Here is a 22,231-nt window from a genome sequence, read left to right on the forward strand (position 1 = left end):
CCATTCCTGAAGTATGACCTCAGTTCCATCAAAGATCCTTCTTAGACTCCTCCTCAAGACCCTCCCCAAACTCCTCCTCTAGACCACCCCTAAATCCTCCCACAATCTTTCTGTATATAAGCTCCATCTTGCCTCCATGATGGAGCTGAGAATTCAATCTAGTGCAGACTCATTCTGTGTCAGATTATTCTGGCCCTGCTTGTCTAATACAAGTGTCACATATATTTAGGCTCCTTAAGAATCTACCCATTATGGGCAAATCTTTTTTTTTTTTTTTAAGCAATCAGGGTTAAGTAACTTGCTCAAGATTACACTGCCAGTTGTTTCTGGGTGTGGTGCTAAGTATCTGAGCCTGGATTTGATCCCCAGGTCATCCTGACACTGGAGCCCGTGCTCTTACTCTCTGTGCTACCTGGCCGCCCTATTATGGGCAAATCTTAAGCAAACTTTGCTTTACTTTGACTGAGAGAAGACTTGAGTCAAATTCATTCAGCAGGACCCAGAGTGTTGATATTTTGGGGTCTCGAGCCCTTAAGCCTCAGCACCTGGAGGGCTGCCCATGCTAGAGAACCCCAGATCTTTAGCCTCTCCAAGGTTACTGCAGGGGTGATAAGTTACAGTTGAGAACCTTATTGCAGAGTTTGTTGTACATTGCTTTGTCAAACAGAAGCAGATTGTTGAGCTTGTCTAGCACTTTTCCCCTAGAGCACTTCTTAGCTTTGCCCCTAGACTTGTTCAGGTAATCTTTGTCCTTCTTGGCCATCTTGCTGGCATCTTTCTTCATATCATCCTTAGGTGGTATGGTGAAGCCTCAGGGACTCCTGCTGCTATAGGTTTTGAGCTAAGATATTGGACATAAAGTCTGCTTTGGTACTTTAGTACCAGAGTACTGGAGTAGAAGTAGGTACTAGGGCACCTGAATGGTTCGTCTCCAGTTCAGGAAATCCAATCCTCTTGGCTTTTAATTCTCAGTCCCTTCATTCACTCAGTAGGTGGGTAAAGGGTACTGGACTGGTCAAATGACTTTGTTCATCTTTAGCAGAATTTCCTGGCCCCTTCACATACAAATGGACTACTCAGACTGGAAGTGGAGATCTCTGTCTCATTGTTACTTGCCTTTCACATCAAACAAATTGGTAGCCACTTAGTCAAGCCCCACCCCCAAACCCAGGTATGTATAATTGTGGAAGAAGCATGTTTGTAAATACGGCTAGGTTATTTACATGTATTCACCTCTAGGTAAGTAGTATACAGTACATAAAAGGATTAGTGTATGACTGGCTCCTGATTGGGTTGTGTAGAAATTATAAGAGGTCCTATTCCCATAGTTCTTTCAGATTTACACAGTGCTTCTTTAGACAAAAGCTGTGAAGCCTATAGGTGAAATATTGTTATTTACTTTTAAGAAGATACCCACGCTAATAATACACTATTGGTGGAGCAACTGTTAGAAATACACTTGTGGGGATCACAGGACTTCCCAGGCAAGGTCAGGGAGTTAGCCCAGACAACCATTGTTTACTGCTTCCCTGGTTACTAGCCCTCAGGAAGACCCACATGATAGACCCATTCTCAGAAAAGAACTCAGACTCCCCCCACCCCCCTCCAATATTGTGAGAAATATCCTCACTTTAAATAAAGAACAATACTCATTGTGAAGTCAGGAAAGCTCTCATTTTATTTTAGTCAATTATTCTACATTCCTAGTTAATAGGTCTCTCCCTAATGGAGAGTATATTTGCTTCAGACAAATGCCAGGTTTATATGCCCGGCTTTCAGTTCGAATTTCGCACCTGCCTCCCAGTGGCCGGCATTCCAGGGATAACTAAATCTCACCCCTGGATTACATCTTCTCATTTCCACATTTCATTTCCCTTCTCATCTTCATTTACTTTATTCTTTATCTAATAAAGAATACCCTTAGACCCCTCCCCTTTTGTCTGCATCAGATTAGCATGGGAGAGGAATTTTCAACTGCTTAGAGAACTGACAAAAGCTCTGTGTGAAGTCTGAATATTTGAACCCAGGATAGGAAAGAAATGCAATGACCCATTGTAATTAATCTAATTCTCATCCTTTGTGAATGAGGCCTGACCTGATAGCTCTTTTCTTTTTATATGAGAAAAGGCCTTCTCAGAACAAAGAAAAGTAGTAGATATGCTGATTTTCAGACTCCAGCACCCCCCACTGCCCTCTATGAGCAGTTTTGTCCCTGACATTAGACATCAGTATGGCTTCAAATCATGTTTCATAAAATTTCTGTTTTTATATCATTTCTGTGGAAACAAAATTCAATCATACATTACACTATGAATTGATCAACCATTCTGGAAAACAGTATGGGAAAAAAAAAACACAACAAAAACAAAAAAAAAGAGTATGGAATAGTGAGAAAAGTGATGAGAATGGTCTGAATTATCTCTAACTGCATACAACTCAAGGAGGTCAAAGGCAGATGGAAAGGTCTTCTGTGTGTGTGTACCTATGTATATGTGTGTGTATGTTTATATGTATAAAATACATGCAGTTGTTGCTATAGCAAAAAAATGCAGGGTGGGGGAGTAAATACCTCCTGGTTAGGGAAATAACTGAGCAAATTGTATTAAAGAAAATTTTATAGATTATGTTTTACTTTAAGAAGTGACAAATATGAGGAATTCAAATTAACCTTGGAAGACTTATACCTGGTAGAAGGTAAAGAAAGTAGGACCAAAAGAACAATATACACAATGACCACAATAATGTAAAGGAAAATACTAAAAGACGTTTAGATTTATGTAATAACCAATCTTAATTCCAGAGAATTCATGCTAAAATATATTTCCTTTTTCTCTCTAGGCAGTATGTTATAGACCCAGAAAATTATATACCCTGTAGACATAGTTGATATGTGGTTTCGTTTTTGCTTTACTGTAGTTTTTTGTTACAAGGAAAGGTTTTTATGGGGGGTTAGGGATGGAGAGAGTGTATTAGGAATTGACCAATATGAAAAAAAAATATCAAGAAACCAAAGCTAATAAGTGTCAGGGCTGGTACTTAAAGGCTAGACCAAGCTACCTCCCCTAACAGGGACAAGAATAGAGTCAGTATGGGGAGCCATACTGATGGCTAATGTCTGGGACAAAACTGCTTGTAGAGGGCAGTGGGGGATGCTGGAGCCTGAAAATCAGCATATCTACTACTTTTCTTTGTTTTGAATCTTCAGATTACATTTTCCATTTGTGTCTAGTGGTTAGTGAATATGGTTTTACTGAGAATAAGCCATTTACTACATAGAAAGATTAAATTCATTAAAAAAAAACACACTACTTATTATATGTTGCCTGTATGCAAAGCTCAGTGCTAGATGCTGGAGATAACTCTCTCCCCCTGCCCTCTTAAATTAATAGCCCGTCTTCAAGGAAGCTATAGGATATACCATGTAAGTGCAAGTATTTATTAAGTAATACAAAAGATTAATGAAGATTAACAACTAGGGATTTCAGGGAAAACCTAGGAGAGGTTGAGCCCGAGCTAGCTTTTGTGGGAAGCTAGATGTTTAAATGACAATGACAAGAAAGGTTTAAAGCCAGATAACTGCTCAGTAGGGAAATATTTTTGACTGTAGACATTTTTATTAAATACTTTACTATAAAGTTGTAGAAAATAGAAAAAATACAACCAGCACAGGAAAAATAGGAAAAAAAATACAGAGAAACAGAACTTTTCAATGTCACTAATTATTCTTCCTGGGCTTCTATGGTAGAAAATAGGAAATAACAACTGACATTTATATGTTTTAAGGTTTGCAAAACACTTCATATATATTATCTCATCTGATTCTCACAACAACCTTGTAAGATGAGTGCTTATGCATGTTATCATCTCCATTTTCCAGATGAGGAGACTGAAGCTCAGAAAGGTTAAGTGATTTGCCCAGGGTCACACCGCTAGTAAATGACTGAGGCAGAATTCAGTCAGTCAATAAGCATTTATTAAGAACCTACTATGGGTGAGGCTGTTATTCTGAGGCTACAAAGTCGTTTCTACTCTCAAGGAGTTCACAATCTAAACAGGTCTTTCTGACACACAGTCAGAAAGTGCTATTTCCACTATGTCATGTTACCATTCTAAATAAACAAAAAGAATTCATAATGAGCATTGCATACTGAGCAAATCCTTTCCTGTATAGGCCCAAGTCTTTGGCCTGTGGTACCTGGACACTGCCCACACCACCACCCATGATGTGAGCAGTGAGTTTAAACCCTGTCATCCGCCTGGGCAGTCCAAGTTTGGCTGGTACCAGGAGTCATGCCAGTCTCACTCTTTTTGCATTTAATGCCAAGGAAACTGAAGATTTTCATCAAGAGCAAATCAACAATCTCTTCCTCCTCTGAAGGCTATAAGGAGAAAAAAGGAAAACAGATTTGTCAAACAGTCCCACTTAGCAAAGTCTAAAATTCTAAATACGTAGAGGCCTAGAAACATCAACTTAGTGGCATTCAGAGAGGTAACTTTAAACTATCACTTTTTAATGAATTAAACTATTCTGAACACAGCCATCTGGATAGTTTCTGGATGGCCTTGTCAGCCTCCCTTCAAGGCCCCATATTCATATCACTTACTCCCACTGCTCACCTCTCCCCCATCCCTACCTCAGAGGTGAGAGGTGAGAGGAATGTAACTCTAGGATTTACAGCTGGAAGAGACTTTAGAGATCATCTAGGTAAACTGCTTCATTTTGTAGATGGAGAGACTGAGGCTCAGAAAGGTGAAATACAATTCAACTCAACAAGCGTGTACAGTCAGGTTCCAATTTGTGCAAATAAAGAATCTCCATGAAGTGGTTACATTATTCACATTAGTACTGTATACTTCCATTGGGCTGGAACCAATGACCACTTTTACATAATTATATGGACCTTCAAACTTTGTGAATTTGAATATACTTTATGGAATTTGTTGTTAACACTAATTGGAACTGAGTTGTATTAAGTGCTCATTATTTACAAGGCACATCTCCAATGATCTTTTCCATCCCTATTCTCCTTGACCTCTCAGCAGCCTTTGACACTGATCTCTCTCTTCTTTCTGACACTCTTCTCTTCTTAGGTTTTCAGAATGTTGAGCCAAATGGAGCAAGACAAAAGATCCCTGAGAGTAAAATTTGGAAGTGGACTTTATTACCATGGGACTGCTGGGGTCACATGCCCAGATCAGACAGTGAGTTGGCACGGACAATGTTTACCCTAGGCTGAGGAACAGGGAACCTAGAATGGATGAAGATAAGGGGGAAAATGGGGAAGATCCGGTGGGGGGCAGGGGATGGGGGAGAATGGGGAATATCAGATGGGAGGCAGGGGGGGCAAGGGAGAATAGGATCATGCTCAACAGGGATTTTACCTGAGGCTGAAATTCCTGCTCACGAATCAGTTGAGGGAGGGAAGAGTATAGTCATGCTCAACAGGAACACCTCTCTCTCCTGGTTCTCCTGCTATCTATCAATTGCTCCTTCTCAATCTCCTTCTCAATTGCTAGATCCTCATGCAGATCATAAACTTCTAATTGTAGATGTCCCTCAGGGTTCTGTCCTGGGCCCTTTTCTCTTCCCCCTGTATTTAACACTTCACTTGGTGATCTCATCAGTTTCCATGGATTAAATTATCTCTATGCTGATGTTTCTCAAAACTACCTATCCTGCCCTAACCTCTCTCCTGACTTCCACTCTTTCTTCTCCAACTGCTTTTCAGACATCTTGTACTGGATGTCCAATAGAAATCTTAAATTCAACATGTCCAGAACTCATTATCTTTCCCCCTAAACCAGGGGTGGGGAGCCTTCAGTCTCAAGGCCCCATGTGGCCCTCTAGGTCCTCAAGTATGGCCCCTCTGACCGAATTCACACTTCACAGAACAAATCCCCTTAATAAAAGGATTTATTCTGTAAAATTTAGACTCACTCAAAAGGCCGCACCCACCCCTATCTAAACCCTCCTCACCTCCTAACTTCCCTATTACTAGTAAGGGCTATACCATCCTCCCAGTCCTTCAGAATCCCACCTAAAAGTCATCCTCAGCTCATCATTATCTCTCACTCCCCATATCCAATCTGTTACCAAGGCCTGGTGATGTCACTTTTGCAATATTTCTGTAATATACCCCTTTCTTTCTGATACAGTCACCACACGTGTGCAGGCCCTCATCACTTCACAATTGGTCTATTGCAAGAGCCCACTGATGGATCTGACTTCCTCAAGTCTCTCACCTCTCTAATCTATCCCTATCTTCAATTTATCCATCAAAGTGATTTCACTGAAGTGCCTGCCAAACCATGTTGCTCCCCCTACCCCAACTCCTGTGGCTCTCTGTTGCCTCTAGGATCAAATACAAAATCCTCTATTTAAAGGATTTGCTCAAAGTCCTTCATAACCTCGTCCCTTCCTACCTTTTTTTCTTCTTACACCTTATTCCCTGACACAGATTCATTAACACTGGCCCCTGCTATTCCTCGACATGACATTTCACCTCTTGGAACAAGACACTCCATCCCTCAGCTCCAGCCATTTTCTCTGGATGTCACCCATGCCTGAAATGCCCTTCCTCCTCATTAATGCCTTTTGGCTTCCCTAAAGTTCAACTAAAATCCCACCCTCTGCAGGAAGCCTTTTCCAACCCCTCTTAATTCTAGTTGCCTTCACTCTTTAAATTAGTTCTTTTTTTATCCTGTAGAGAACCTGTTTGTCCATATTTATTTGCCTGTTATATCCCCCATTAGAATGTAGGCTTCTTGAGGGTAGGGATTGTCTTTTGCTTCATTTTGTATTCCTAGCACTTAGCACAGTGCCTAGCTCTTAATAAATGTTGATTGACTGACTAACTGAAGGCACTGTGCTGGGCGCTGGGAATAAAAAGACAAAACTACCAGCCCCTACCCTCAAGGAACTTAAATTCTATTAGTGTGATAGAACAAATATATAGATAAGTATACACATGCTGATTTGGGGAGAAGGGAGAGGGCACTAACAATTAGGAAGATCTGGAAAAGTTTCCCCTAGGAGATGGTACAAAATCTGAGCCTTGAAGTACAAGAGAGATTCTAAAAGGCAGAGGTGGGGAGGAAGAGCATTCTAGGTATGAGGACAGCCTGGGTAAAGATACAGAGATGAGAGATGGAGCCATGAGCTCTAAGAACTGTAAACAGAATAATTTGGCTTTCTGCCTTTAAAAAAAATTGTATCCCCAACAACTAGCCTGACACATAGCAATTACTTAATAAATGCTTATTGAAAGGTTGATAAATGCTATATACAGCACAGAGAGGGGAATGATGTACAAGACTGCAAGGTAGGCTGGAGTCATACTGTGAAGGGCTTTAAATACCAAGCTGATGAAGTTATCTTTTTTTCCCCTAGAAGCAGTACGTAGATACTGAAGCTTTGTAAGCATGGGGGATGACATTGTCAGAACCAGCTTCTTCTGTAATATACCTCCAATAAAAATAGGTAGGTGGTTTCTACTTTGTCAGTATGCCCCCTTTGAGTTTGGTAAGTGTGACTCACTCTCTCAGGGCCTGGTCATTCCTAGGTAAACAAGTAGACGAGTTCCTAACTTGTTCAGAACTTCAGCCTGCACCCTGGCTGGTCCTTGGTGACCACACAGATATAGAAACAATCTGCTTGACAAGCCAGCCTTCTTAATCTCCCCCTCCCTGTTTAGCATGTTTTCTTTATTTACATAATGGGCAAATGGAAACATTTTGTACTTTCTTACATATAGATGCAGTCAAGTCAAAATCTTTCAGTTACTCCCTATTGATACTTAAGATCAGAATCCTCTTACCTGGCATTCAAGGCTCTACCTAGCATCAGTTTACCTTTCTGGTTTCACTTCATCTTACTTCCCTACATACCAGCTATGCCCCCACCAATGTGAACAACTCCCTTAGCCCCAAACACACCCTTTGCTCATTCTGTTCCCTATCTCTAGTGACTTCCTTCTTCTTCTTCCCCATTGAATCGAAGGGCTTAGAAGGAAACATGCACCTATTTTGTGACTGTTTCATGCCAGGCTTTACAAATAACATTCAGCAGGAACAGGATGGTGAGCTATCTTCAAGCATCTGAATAATTGTCAAGTACAACAAGGAATAGACTTGTTCTTCATGGAGCCAGGGAACAGAACTAGGAACAATGGGTAGAAGTCATGGAGAGGAAGATTTCATGCCAGGAAAAACTTCTCAACAAATAAAACTATCCAAAAGTGGAATGGGATGCTCGGGAGGTGGAGAGTGGGTTTGGCCTCAGTGAAATCTTTAAGCAGAGGGTGGATAGGTTATAATAGGGATGCCTTTTCAGTTTTGAGTTGGTCTCGATGGCCATTGAGATCTTTCTAACTTCAAGGCCTCCTCTCTCACAAAGCTTTCCTCCATCTCTCTGGTCAGTAACAACAACCTTTCCTCTTCAGCCTCACACCTCTCTAATGGACTGATATATAACATTGCTTATTATAGTTGACTGTCTTTTGTGTCTTAACCCTCTTACTCTGCTAGACAGTAGGGACTATGTTTTAAGTAAACTTTAATTCTCCTCAAGTACTTAGCAAAGTGCTCTGGGCACAGTGGAGACTAAATAAATGCCTATTGTATTGTCCTGTATTTGTCTTAGTAGTGAGGCCTGCATGGGTATCATCATTATTCCGTCTCCTTCCAGAGTAATTTTCCTCCTTCTAGGAATATTATTCTGTCTAAAAAATACCTTTAAATTATAACAGGAGTAGCATGGAGTAGGTTACCTCTATGTCAACCAATGATACTGAGATAAAGCTGGATACAGAGAATTGTAAAAAACCAGGATCAACTTCTCATGAATGTCTTTGTCAGCTACAAAGCTTTAAAAACCTACCTCCCCAAAAAGAAGGGTGAGTACAGGCCCTGAGGGATGTTTCCTTTCAAAACTAGAACTAGTAGTTTTTGTACCTGGGGTTAGCAGTACAAAACGTGCCCTGTCAAAGTGGCATGAAATGCTTTCTCAATTCAGCTGAGGGAAAGGGAGGAGGCCTCAAGAAATTGCTGGAAGCTCACCTGGGGAGTAGCCATCAGGGCAAAGAGGACACCAAATGATTCTTTCATTCTAGGTAGCGAGCCCAGTTGTGTCTATGCTGCCCAAAGCCTGAAAGTGCCATCAGAATCCTTCTAAATATTGTCACCCTGGGCTGACCCAGCTGCTCTGCTCTCATTATGACTCCATTTCCTCTCTAACATTCCATAGCTGAACTCTCTAGGCTCCCCAAACTGACAGAATAATAATGAAGACAGGTAGCACTCAGATGGCACTTTAAAATTGGCAAAGCATTGTACATACGGAACCTTGTGTGATTCTCATCACAACCTTTCAGGGCAGATGCTATTACAATCCCCATTTTCCAAATGAGGAAAAAGAGGACGAGTGAAGTTAAGTAAGTGACTTGCCCAGGGTTACATAGCCAGTAAATATCTAAGGTAGAATTTGAATTTAGGTCTGTCCTGACTCCAAATCTAGCATTCTTCCTCTGGTTGTACTACCTAGCTCTCATCTCTTGAAGCTCTGTGTAGGTTTATGCATGAGCAAAAGACTCCCTCTCATCAAATAGCCATTCTAAACATATATTGGGGACAAATATGGAGAGCATGATTCTTTCTTTAGCCTGAATTTATCTGGAAGAGAGAATAAATGACAGACCTGAACAGGCTGTTCCCTGCTTCCCTGGAGGGTTTTGGCACCATTGCCAGGAAAGGCAGTCAGACAAGACCAAGAGTGAGTTGACCTGTCCTCCCAATAACACATTGTCCACCACTCTGGACTGGGACTCATTTGTCTGCATATTGCCTTCAACAAGCTTAATCAAGCAATCAACCAACAGACATGTATTAGGCACCTACTTTGCACCAGGCACTGCGCTAAACATTAGGGTTACAAAAAAAAGGCAAAAGAGAGTCCCTGTCCTCAAGGAGCTTACAATTCAATGGATTACAATCTAATGGATTAATTTACCTGGTGATATTTTTGTTCCTCACTAAAGGCAACAAGGATGACAGAAATGAACAGATTCAGCACCACAAACGTCATAAAGATGATGCAGGAACCAATCAAAAAAGAGCCCAACACAGGATTAGAATCCAAAACCTAAAACAAAGAGAAGTCAAGTGAATGCTATTAGATCCATCTGCAAGGGGTCCCCCTAAATAGAAAGCTGGCCCAGCAGTCCAAAGGACTATATCTAGCTCCAACTTTAGGGAAGCAGGCTAGTTCTTACTCAGGATGATCTGTAGAGCTGCTACCTGGGGGAAGGGAAAGAGAAAATACTGTCACAGTGCCCTCCCTATGACTTTAAGCAAGTCTCTTCCTCTCTTTGTGTCTCAGCCCTCTTCCTGCCCAGGTCTGAGAACAATCCTTGGGAGGAAGCCCACTTAACCTCCTCTGTGGGAATGAACAAAATGAGGAAGGTGAGAGGGAGCAAAGGCTGGGGGAGGGAGGTGTGGGTAGGGGATGCTTCCTAAAGAGGAGGGAGGTTCAATCTGGCTGTTTTCAGGAATAACTCACTGCATGAACCAGACAAAAATGGTATGTTTTCTGGTGGATAAAGACAAGGACACCTGAATATCTGACCTCTGACTTCTCTGCCCAGTATGTCACTGAGATACTCTATGACAATCAATATACAAGTCTCTCAGTCTAGCTGGACCTGCTCTGCCATCTTTGCCAAGCATGTCATGACCTCTGCACAATGACCCAGAAGCCTTCTGGGAAACAGAGATGATGAAATACCCTTGAGTAGCATGTTTTTTCTATTGTACCATGGCCCTTACCCCTCTCTGCCATCCTCTGGGAAAGAAACCAAGGGGACAACAGTTATGGTTACCTCTTCGTAATTGAAGATCCCCAGTTGCAGACTGACCATTGTTTCTGCTGCATTAAATAGGGTTTTGTAGGAATGAAGATTCCAGCCAAATATCAAGTTTGTCTGCCAAAGAAAGGGAGCTTAAGTATTACTATCAGGTAAAAGATGAGTGGTTCAAACCACGAGGGATCCTTTTCCCCACAGTGTGCAAGCTCACTGTTTGTCATTCAAGTTAAATATCTACATTCATCCAACCACAGTGGAGAGGAAGTTAGCTGTGATAGAGTAGAAGGAATAGTGGAGTTTGAATCAGACAACCTGAGCTCAAATCCAGGCTTGCTGTGAGCAATAAATATGGCAGTAAATCAGTCAAGTATTTACTAAATGCATACTATGTGGTAGGCACTAAGCAAAGGGCTGAGGATAAAAAGGGAGGCAAAAACAAGATCCTAGTCCACAAGGCAGTCACAATAGGTACTGAATCAACGGTTGCTGAATGAATGAATCACTGACTAAGATCTGGATTTAAATCCTGCCTTAGCCACTTACATGCTGTATGATCTTGGACAACTCACTGGGCCTCATTTTTCTCACTGGTTTAGCTGGGGAGTAAGACTAGATAACATTTGAAGTCTTTGCCAAGTCTAAATCCTATGATCATTATTAGATCTAGAGCAAGCCTCTTTCTCATTCTACAAATGAGGAACTGTGGCCCTGAAGAGCTAAGTGACTTGCCTAAGGTAAGATAGGTAGGATTTGAATCCAAGGCGTTATTCAGTTGATTGAGTCATTCAATAAACATTGAGTGGCTCCTATGTTTATTGCACTTGCTACTACCTCTTTTGCACAGCCCAACCTAGGTAAATGCTTTGAAAAGCAACCACAGTACTTTGCCAATGCTGCAAAAAATGGTCTATAACCTTTCATATTGGGATAGGTGGAATGGGCTGGGGTGAATACACATTTCAGAAGTTCCTCAATGGAAATAAGAAAATAAACATTTATTAAGCACTTACTATGTGCAAGGTGCTATGCTAATTGATTTACGAATATGATCTTATTTTATCCAGACGATAAATTGGTTCAAGAAACTGAGTCAGAGGAAAAGTGACTTGTCCAGGGTCACATAGCTAATATGTATCTGAGGCTGGATTTGAACCAGAGTTTCTGATGACATTCACAGAACTGAAAGTTTCCTGAATATGTTTTGCATGACTGCACATGTATAATCTATAGTAAATTACTTGCCTTCTTGAGGAAGGGGAAGAGAAGGGACTAAGGAAGAGAATTTAGAACTCATTTTTTTTCCCCTTTCATTCCCCCCTACCTTTTTTTCTTATGGAGGCAACTGAAGTTAAATGACTTGACCAGGGTCACACAGCTAGTAAGTGTCTGAGCTCATATTTGAACTCAGGTCCCTCTGACTCTAGGGTCCCTTGCTCTATCTACTGTGCCACCTAGCTGCCCCATTAAACAAATGAATGTTGGGACAGCTAGGTGGCATAGCGGATAGAGTGCCAGCCCTGGATCAGGAGAAACTGAGTTCATTCAAATCCAGCCTCAGACACTTGACACTTACTAGCTGTGTGAACCTGAGCAAGTCACTTAACCCAAATGCCTCACCAAAAAAAAAATGAAATGTTAAAAATTATTTTTACATGTAATTTAGAACATATTTTTTAAATTAAATTTTAAAAAGCAACTTTCCTGGAGAGTAGGAAACATATTTGGATACCAGCTTCCAAGGTGGTCACTTTAACATCTCAGGATGTAGTCAGTCCACTTAGAATAGTTCTTTTGTACATAGTAGGTGCTTACTAAATATTTACTGAGTTAAATTGGGCAGGTGAAATAAAACCTCATAGGCTTGTTCCAGTAGCTAACACCTTTTCCCTTTGCTTTGCTTTTGGACCTTGAAATATTTAATAGATTGTCTCTCTTAAAGGATGCCATTGGAATTATATTGAATTAATCTAATAGCCTAGTTAGAAAATAATAGCTTCCACCTATCCTGGGCTCATCACCCTTTTCATTTTCTACCTCACAGGTCTGCTGTGAGGATGACACTTTAAAAACCTTTAAGTGCATATAAAATTAGGAGTCATTAATATTAACACTAAGAGAAGTATCTTTATTCTTGGGTTTCTTAGGCCTGTAAAGATGGAAACATTCACAGATTTCCTAGCCTCTGTAAGAAAGGAGACACTGTTGATGTCCCAAGACCCTGTATAGAGGGGAAGCAAGTTTGGAAAAATCTCTAATTTTTTTTGTTAGTCTCTCTTTTTCAACAGGCCCATTTATTCCCTAGCCATACCTCAGCAACCAATCCCTTCTGCCCTGGCCCTTGCCCTTCTCTTGAACCCCACATATTTGAAATCTTCTATTCTAGGCTTTTTGTTGTTGTTTAGTCTTTTCAGTAATGTCCAACTCTTCATGACCCCATTTGGGGTTTTCTTAGCAAAGATACTGGAATGGTTTCCCATTTCCTTCTCCAGCTCATTTTATAGATGAGTAACCTGAGGCAAGCAGGGTAAAGTGACTTGCCCAGGGTCATATAGCTAGTAAGCATCTGAGGTTGGATTTGAATTCAGGTCTTCCTCACTCCAGGACCTGTGCTCTATCCACTGTGCCATCTAGCTGTCCCAATTCTACTAAGAAACTTCCACTTTCCTAAATAATCAATGTCTCTTTGCCTGTGACCCAAGGGGTGAGAAACCAGTCAGACTCACCTGAGTAGGACCCTTTCCCTCCAGCTAAAACACCTGGGTTCTCTAGGAGCTGCCTTGAAGCACAGATTTGGGAATCCAAGACCATTGTGGGTTCCTGCTTCCTGCCATGGCCTCAAGACTATCATGGCTGAGGCTTCCTAGTGAAATCCCTGGTTCTTTCCCTTCCTAGTATTTATAATGGAGGTTGGTCCCAGTGTCAGTATGAGGGGGTCAGGGAGCTGCCCTCATACCTTTCCTTGGTCTCTGCCTCCTGCTCCCTTATGATTCCAGCGTCTCCAGTTCAGTTACTTGGCCTTCCCTTTTAGTCCTTAATTACATTGTCAAACAGCCCAGTGCTTTCAGCACTGACTAGCTCGTCTACTTCTTGTGTACATCTTCTCTTGGCCCTAGCAACGAGCCCCAAAAAGGAATATTTGTAGGATTCCCTGGTTCCTTGAGGAGACTGGACTTCTTAAGGGGGCAATACTCACGGCTATTGAGTATGCTAGGAACATGATAACAATCACAATGATGAATCCAGAGAGGTCTCCCCAGGCTCTGCGCAGGGTAGAGGTGAGCACATTTAGCTTGGGGTTCAGCCTAAGCAGATGCCACAGTTTCACAGTGGACAGAAGCACCAGGACTGCAATCAGGTAACCCAGAACTGCATCTGCACTGGCTGTTTCTCCAAAGCTGACAGCCCTAGAGGAACAAAAGGGGAGCCCTGGTTAGATGGTCAAGAACAAAGGGGCTCAGAGGCTCAGCCCCCTCTCTTCCTATCCCTTGTGGCTGATGTGAGGCAGCAGGTAGGTGACACAATGGAAAGAGCACTGGGCCTGGAATCAGGAAGTCTTGAGTTTAAATTAGGCCTTAGACACTTAAGCTGTGTGACCTTGGGAAAGTCTCAACCTCTATCTCTTCAGTTTCCTCAACTGTACAAGGAGGATAATAGTAACACCTACCTCCCAGGGTTGTCATGGGGTTCAAATGAGATACTTGTAATGAGTTTAGCACTGGGCCTGGCACACAGTAGGTGCTTAATAAATGCCTGTTTCCTTCCTTACTATGTCCAGAGGGCATGACTCTGGGTAGATAGCTGAGTCACCAGTCTATGACAAGTGTTTGGAAGACTGAGATTAATTAATCTTCATGCTTAATGCTGGAAAAATTGTGGAGACGATTCCTGGAAAGGTGCATATTGAACTGGCTGATCTCCAAGGGCCCCTCTGACTCTGAGATTCTATAGTCTTTAATATAGCTTTGTAAATGCCTACTCCTCAGCATGATGTCAGGTGGATGGAATTAATTCAGACTGAATTCGCTGGGTCCATCCCCAAGGCAAATGGAACCAGAAATATGGATGAGGTTATTTGAAAATTAGAATAATTTTACTGATGAAATCATAAACAAGTATCCCCCCAGATTCTAATTTGGAATTATAAAGAAAAGTGACTAAGCTGTACCTACATACATTTCACTATTGGTCATAGAGCCCAAGGATGCCAAAGGCAGAAACATAGAACTAGAAACCAAGTGGATACCCACTCAGTGAATTGGAAATGGTCAGAAAAAGCTGTGATATATGAAATTAATGGAATATTCTGGTGTAGTAAGAAATATTGGCTATGAGACATTTAGAGAAACATGGGAAGATTTATATGAGCTAATGCAGGGTGAAACAGGTAGAACCAAAAGAATAAGGTACACAACGAATTGTTCAGTCATGTACACCTCTCTGTGACCCCATTTGGGGTTTCCTTGGCAAAGATACTGGAGTGGTTTAGCCATTTCTTTCTCCAGCTCATTTTACAGGTGAGGAATTGAGGCAAAAAGGGTTAAGTGACTTGCCCAGGGCCACACAGTTAATAAGTGTCTGAGGCTGAATTTGAATTCAGGTCCTCCTGACTCCAGGTCCAGCACTCTACTGTGACACCTTGCATGCTAATAATCAGCCAGTAGAAACAATTCTTAGCAAAGGGACTTTCTAAAATAGCATAGTAAGAACAGTAACCATAAAGCATTTCTCTCTAGCTTTCTCACTAATACATATGACATCCCCAAGAAGAATTTGTATACATGTAAGAGTACCATGGTAGTGAGGCACTCATCTAGGTAGGTGTAGTGGCAACCACAGGCATACCCAGGCTGGCTGTTAGCATAGGTTCTTAGATTTGCTTTACTAGGAAACATAGCTGTTTAAGGGGTCAACAATCTTTTTTAAATTACACTCACTAGTTCAGGGGGGAAAGTCAGCACCTTGAAATTCAGAGAAAATGCAAGCAAAGGAATAAAGACCAACAGACAGGGTTCTGATACCCTGAATCAACTATATACTTTACATACATCCTTGGATGGAGAGAGCCTTTACATCTGAGCATCTGGGGAGCTCTCTACCAGGCAATCACAACATCCTTCTCATAAGTGAGCCCCCAAAGCAAAATACCAACTCAGAGTGTGTATGTGTGTGTGTGTGTACATATACACACACACATACACACACACTTCTTATAGCCAGAAGGCATCACAACCCTCCTGACTCAGTGCCTAATTAGAAATTAGCAAAAGGTGTGAAAGCCTTCCTACAAGCAAGTCTCCCCTAAGCAAGTTTCCCTTACTGGGCTCCACTTGAGGCCCATTAATGGATGGGGAGGATCTTAAATCCCATTAACATTACAGTAGGGCACCAAAGTGCTTCACTATGCTTGTCCTTCATGACCTAGAAATCCTTTCTCTCCTACTGCCTCTCTGCTGGCTGAGCTGCTAGGTTGCACTCCCAGGGTCTGTTCTTCATGGCTTAATTCTTAATTTCTAGATACCCCTCTCTTTTGAGGTCATAAACCTTTTTTCTCCTCCTGTCCGAGGTCCCGCTTCTCAAAGCTATTTCCCCTCCCTCCAGTGACTGCTTCTTTGTAGTTGAGTCTGTCATTGTGTCTCTGCTGCCCCAACCCTACAAGTGACTCTCCCATTGCTGGATGGGATGTCTCCTGTGCAAGCTCTACTGACAGATGCCAGGGTTGATGAAGGCTAAAAGAATAAATCACCTTACCTTGACCTCTGCAGTAATCTCTCCATGGGCAACAATTAGTAATAGTCACTCAATATGGCTGACCCTTTCCAGGGATTAGCCCCAGTCAGTCATGTTGCTCTTCTGATTCACTCAGAAAGTTTTTCACTCTTTGTAAAGGGATCACCACACATTAACAACTGCTAACTTCGTGAATACTCTCATGCCTCTTTGTTCTGCTCTTTGCTTTCTGTGATTTCATCAACTATGGGGGGAAGAACCAAATCCTCCATTTATACTTATCAATCAACCACCAAACATTTATTGAGAACCTACTAGGTGCCAGACACTACTAGGTGCTGAGTATGAAAATACAAAAGGAAGGTAGAACTTGCCTTCAAGGAGTTCCATTCTAATTGGTGTCACACACACTGGACAACCTCCCAGAACTATTCAGTTCCCCCCTCTGATTCTCCCATCTTTCCACACCTCTCTTCTCTTGGTCTTACTCCTCCTCCTCACTATATTCTTCATCTTACCACAGCCTCTAGCCCCTATGTTTCTATTCCCTAAATCCATCACTCTTCTTCTGACCTTATTTATTTACCTTCATAGTCTTGACCCCATAGTTGAACATTTTCACATCTTGCCAGTCTTCAGTCCTGGGTTGGCCCCACCATCTGCCTTCTTTGTTCCTCCTCCCAAGTTACAGAACACTGCTAGAGAATTCTACTGAGTTCACTGCCAATTTATATGTTCTAATTTTCTCTGTGCCTTCACTGATGTAAAATAATCCTTTTAGTCTTCTGATTGTTTCTCTGTCACAGTGGAATTGGCCTTTTCTCCCCTCTCATCAGCGTGAGAGTCCTAGCTCACTGAACTAGAAACAAAACAAAACCCAAGCTGGGAACAGACTCCAGCTTCCCAGGCCTTTTCTAGTGGTGTATTATTTCCTGTAAATGGCAATGCTATCAATGAGAATTATTTCAGAGATAAGGCTTAATTTTCATCCTTTGGTCACAAAGTTTTGTATCCAGTCAGTCAATAAACGTGTATTAATTGCTTCCTAGATGAGTGCCTGATTTCTCACTACTACAAAAGGAAGAGAATTCCTGGTGGTGAAGCAGAAGACAAGTTCACAAATATGTTGATACAAACATCAACTACAGTCAACTACTATAGAAACAGTGTGATGTGATGGAAAACATACTGGCCTGGGTTCGAATCCTGCCTCTTGTTATTTACTATCTTAGTGACCTTGGGCAAGTTATTTAATTTCACTGGGCCTCAATTTCCTCATCTGTAATATGAGCCCCTGAGGTCCCTTCTAGCTCTAAATCTATGATCCTTTTCCTTAGATTTTTGCATCAACCATTATCAACAGTAACATTATCATGAATATATCATTTGAATCAAAGACTTAGAGAATATCAAAGTTAGAAAGTATTTTAGAACATATCACAGAATAATAGATTTTGAGAACTGGAAAGGATCTTAGAGGCCATCTTAATTCAATCCACACCTAAAAGAAATCCTCAATAGAATAGCGCCAAGGGGTCATCTAAAGTCTGATTGAAGATCTCCACTGAAATGTATCTCAAGGCAGCCCATTCCACTTTTGCAAAATTCTAATTGTTAAGGGGAAGTTTTACTGATATTTTGCCCAAATTTGCCTTTTTGAATTTTGTATCCTTCCCCCAATTAATGCAAGCACAGAAAGCCCATTATGATTGAGACTTCTTCCCAATGACTTGTGTACAGAAGAATATGCCCCAGACTCTTGTCTTTATACCAACTTTTTTCTTTTACAATACCACATTAATAAATATAATTTCAATTGAAATAGTCAATTGAGAGTAATCACTGAGAGCTTATAATCAACAGAAGTAGAAACCCCCAAGCCCTCAGAGTTGAACTTTGAGGGGAGAAGTAGTGGACACTTCTTGGGAGCTGGCCCATTAATGAGGAGAATTAAGAAAGGAGCCTTAGAGAAGGGATTACTAAGGGACAGAACTATCATTACTTGTCCTTGTGGATCAAGTAGTGCTTGACATCTCGGGCCCCCAGGATAGTCCTCTTCACAAACACTGACAACGCACTCCAGCTGATAAGGATGATGGCTAGTTCTAGCAGGTTCCATTTACTTCGGAAATAGCTCCATTTCTGATTCTTCATGAGCTGACCCTGCAAGACAAGGAGTTTATGCCTGAAGTTTAGCAGGGTCCTGAGCTCCAAAAGCTGAGGATGCCTTTCCCTGGAATCCAAAAGATTTCCTGCTTTTTAGGAATTATGAAATCTTGGGGGATACAAGGAATTCTTGGAAAATGAACAATCTCAACCGCAACAAAAAAATCTGGACTAGGTGATTCTGCCCTCAGATAACTTCTCCTCCGGTGAGACTATAACAGGAGTGAACAACTAATGGGAGCACGCTGGTTCAGCCCTGGGTCAGAGTCCTCAATGTTGTTACACACTTCATCAGTGTGGGCCCATAGCATGCCTGAGAGTTTGAGAAGCTGAGACTGAGGACCAGCAGAGATGAATGATCTGCCATTTTCAGAACTAGTAGGAATGGATTGTGAAGCTCCCAATTTCCACCTGATGCTGTGTATTCTGCAATATTGTACTGGCAATCTGCAATTCAGACTAACCTAATGCCTCTTAGGCCTGCAAGAGTGGAGTAGGAGTTTTTTTCCAACTCTTGGATATTGTCCCAGACATTAATTGTAAGAGAAAAGTCTGTGGTCCATGGGAAGCTTAAGAGTGTAGGACCAGAAGGCTAAGCCTAAGTTATTCCCTGGATTTCCAAGATGAAACTGAGACCCAGTTATGGACGGAGCTGCTGCCACAAGAGGCTAGTGCCGCACTAAAAATGCACTCAGATTGTACCATGCCACTGTACACATCAGTTAGGCTCAGGGTTGTGAAATTAGGACATTACATTTAAGGGCATCTGGGTTCTTCCTGTATATGCAAGGCCCTGAGACAGAATAGATACTCCTGCAACTCTGAACTGCGCCCAGTAAACCAACTTTCCAAGGGAAAAAAACAATAATCTTGGGGCGGCTAGGTGGTGCAGTGAATAGAGCGCTGGCCCTGGAGTCAGGAGGTCCTGAGTTCAAATCCGGCCTCGGACACTTAACACAAAAACTAGCCATGTGACCTTGGGCAAATCACTTAACCTCAACTGCCTTCCAAAAAGCAAAATAAAATAAAAATAATATTTTCACCCTGAAGAAATGTAACTTCACCTTCCCAAAGGGGCTGAAAAAGCAGAGTGTGATTTGACATAAGAAATGAGATAGATTAGGCTGGAGGGAAACCAATTTCCAGCGTTCCTAGCCAAGAAACTGGCTCCCAACTGAGTTAAAATTTTTAGGAATATTAAAACCTGGGAGAACTTTACAAATCAAAGAACTTCACACCCTGAAGGGAACTTAGAATAGAGCTAGAGAGGACCTCAGGAGACCAACCAGGCCAGTCCTCTCATTTTACTGGGGGTAGAAAGAGAGGCTCAGAGAGATTAAATAAATTACCCAAGGCCATATCACTAATAAGTAGATAGAAGAGGCTGTCGCAGCAGAGAAGTACCAAGATAGGAGGAGGGGTATGAAGTCTTTTCAGCATGATAGCTAGAATTAAGTGAAGCAAAAATAAATAAATAAAAGGGGAAATGGGAGGAATGAAAAGAACTAATGAAGAAAAATGAGCAATATACAGCATGTAATAGGAAACCTGAAAAAAAAAAAAAGAAACAATATCAGATGTACTTCAGAAGAAAACAAAATTGCAGACAGTTCAGACCAACTGGAAAAACACCCTCACGAAATGACTGCATTTTTGAAAGCAAGAACTGGAAAATATTTAGAGTGAAGTGATAGACCTGGAAAATAAATTGAAGTACAGAAACCTCAGTATTACTGACACCCCAGAAAATTTAGAAAAAAAACTGTTAAATTTGATATACACTTTTAAAAATGGTTCATCATAAAAGCTTGTGGTTGTCTATGCATACCTCCTTTTTGTTCTGTTTTGAATATTGGAATTTGTTGATTACTAAGTTTATAAAAAAAAAGTGAAAAAAATAAAAGAACCCAAACATTATATTCCAAGTAATCATTAAAGAAAATTTCCAAGATTTTTAAACAAGTGACAAATACAAATAGAATCTATAGGACTACAATAAAGAGAAAAAAAACAACCCAAGAAGATTCAACTCTCTTGGGCACGTAGTTAAATTTCAGCATGACAACAAGGAAAAATACAACATGCTTCAAAAAGGAAAGCAAAAATAACATTCCAAAGAATATCAATCAAGATCACAGTGTGCTTCTTAAAGAAGGCAAATTATGATAACTAGATAGATGATGGATAGATGGATGCATGGGAAGAGAGATGGACAGACACAGAGAGAGATATAGACAGAAACAACATTTGTTAAATGCTTACTTTGTGCCAGGCACTGTGCCTTTAAGCCCTGGGGATTCAAATATAAGCAAGTGAGATAGTCCCTGTTTACACTCAGACAGTCCTTCTCTCAAGGATCTTACAATCTAATAGAAGATAATACATGAAGGTGAGCTGGAAAGTGGGGAAGGATAGACAGGATAGGCCATGGTGACATGTCCCAGAGATGGATGGGGGAGTAAGGTGAAGACCTGGATCCAGGAAGGATAAGGAGAAAGCCAACCCATCAGAATCCAGAGGAAGAGGCCAAGTTTTCCATGGGGAAAAGGTGTGGATGAAGGCTGGAGTAGAGGTAACCTGACCTGCAAATGGCCAAGGAATAACTCTTGAACAGCTCTGATGCTTAGGCAGTTTGTTCTTACAGCCAGCTAAAATCTGTACCAGTGCTATTTATGAGGTTTTCTTGGAAAAGATATGGAAATAGTTTGCCATCTCCTTCTTCGTGGGATTAAGGCAAACAGAAGTTAAGTGACTTGCCCAGGGTCACACAGCTAGTAAATATCTGAAGCCAAAATTGAGCCCAGGTCTTCCTGATTCCAAGTCCAGTGCTCTATCCACTGAGCCATCTAGATGCCTAATCTAACAGGGGTGGACAACACAGAAAGGGGAGTTTGTTAGGGGAATATGATTGTGGAGATGGCCAAGAATGACAAGCAAGTGGTCACTAGCCACTAAGGACCCCCAAGGAAGAGGAACCCACTACCTTCTGAGAGCCCATTTGGAATCTGGACAATTCTACTTGTTAGAAACTTTTCCTTTATCTCTAGATTTGTCTCTATCCCTTTTCCACATATTGCTCTAAATTCTGCCCTCTGAGGACAAGGAGAACATGTGTAATACTTTTACCACATGGTAGGACTTTAAATGCTTGAATATAGCTGTCATGCTCCTTTCAGTACTCTAAGCTGAACACCACAACTTTCTTTGTAACTCTCCTTTGTAAGGATGTGGCTCAAAGTAAGGTGCTGCTTTGTTACCAGCCATATATACAGAATAAAGGAAAGAATTTATAAGAAAGGATCAAGGCAACTGAAGTGCCTCAAATGAGTTCCACTTAGGGCTTTGTGTTCCTATGCCTTTCCTGCATAAAAACCAACCCATAATTCCAATAACAATGTAGTACAATGGTAATTTCTCCACTCAGCCTAGATGTTTACTGCATTTTGAATTTTTGCTTTTGCTCTAATAATTGTGTCTAC

The 22,231-nt window shown here is 41.3% G+C and overlaps 1 protein-coding gene across 1 annotated transcript in view; it reads right to left on the reverse strand.

The window, feature by feature from the left end:
• Window positions 1-3,594: 3,594 nt before the first annotated feature.
• Window positions 3,595-22,231, reverse strand: part of LOC138149208 (polycystin-1-like protein 2) — a 124,762-nt gene continuing 106,125 nt past the window's right edge. Inside the window, exons 38-42 of the mRNA XM_069072232.1 lie at window positions 18,589-18,749; window positions 14,053-14,263; window positions 10,875-10,976; window positions 10,007-10,138; window positions 3,595-4,379 (exon numbers count right to left, since the gene is read on the reverse strand). Of these exons, the coding sequence (XP_068928333.1) occupies window positions 4,239-4,379; window positions 10,007-10,138; window positions 10,875-10,976; window positions 14,053-14,263; window positions 18,589-18,749 (747 nt within the window). The 3' untranslated portion in view covers window positions 3,595-4,238. The remainder of the gene's footprint in view (window positions 4,380-10,006; window positions 10,139-10,874; window positions 10,977-14,052; window positions 14,264-18,588; window positions 18,750-22,231) is intronic.

Source organism: Petaurus breviceps, unplaced genomic scaffold, assembly GCF_028583685.1.
Source record: "Petaurus breviceps papuanus isolate PSGF00001 unplaced genomic scaffold, PetGlider_PUasm1.0 90845, whole genome shotgun sequence".
In the NCBI taxonomy this organism is placed as follows: domain Eukaryota; kingdom Metazoa; phylum Chordata; class Mammalia; order Diprotodontia; family Petauridae; genus Petaurus; species Petaurus breviceps.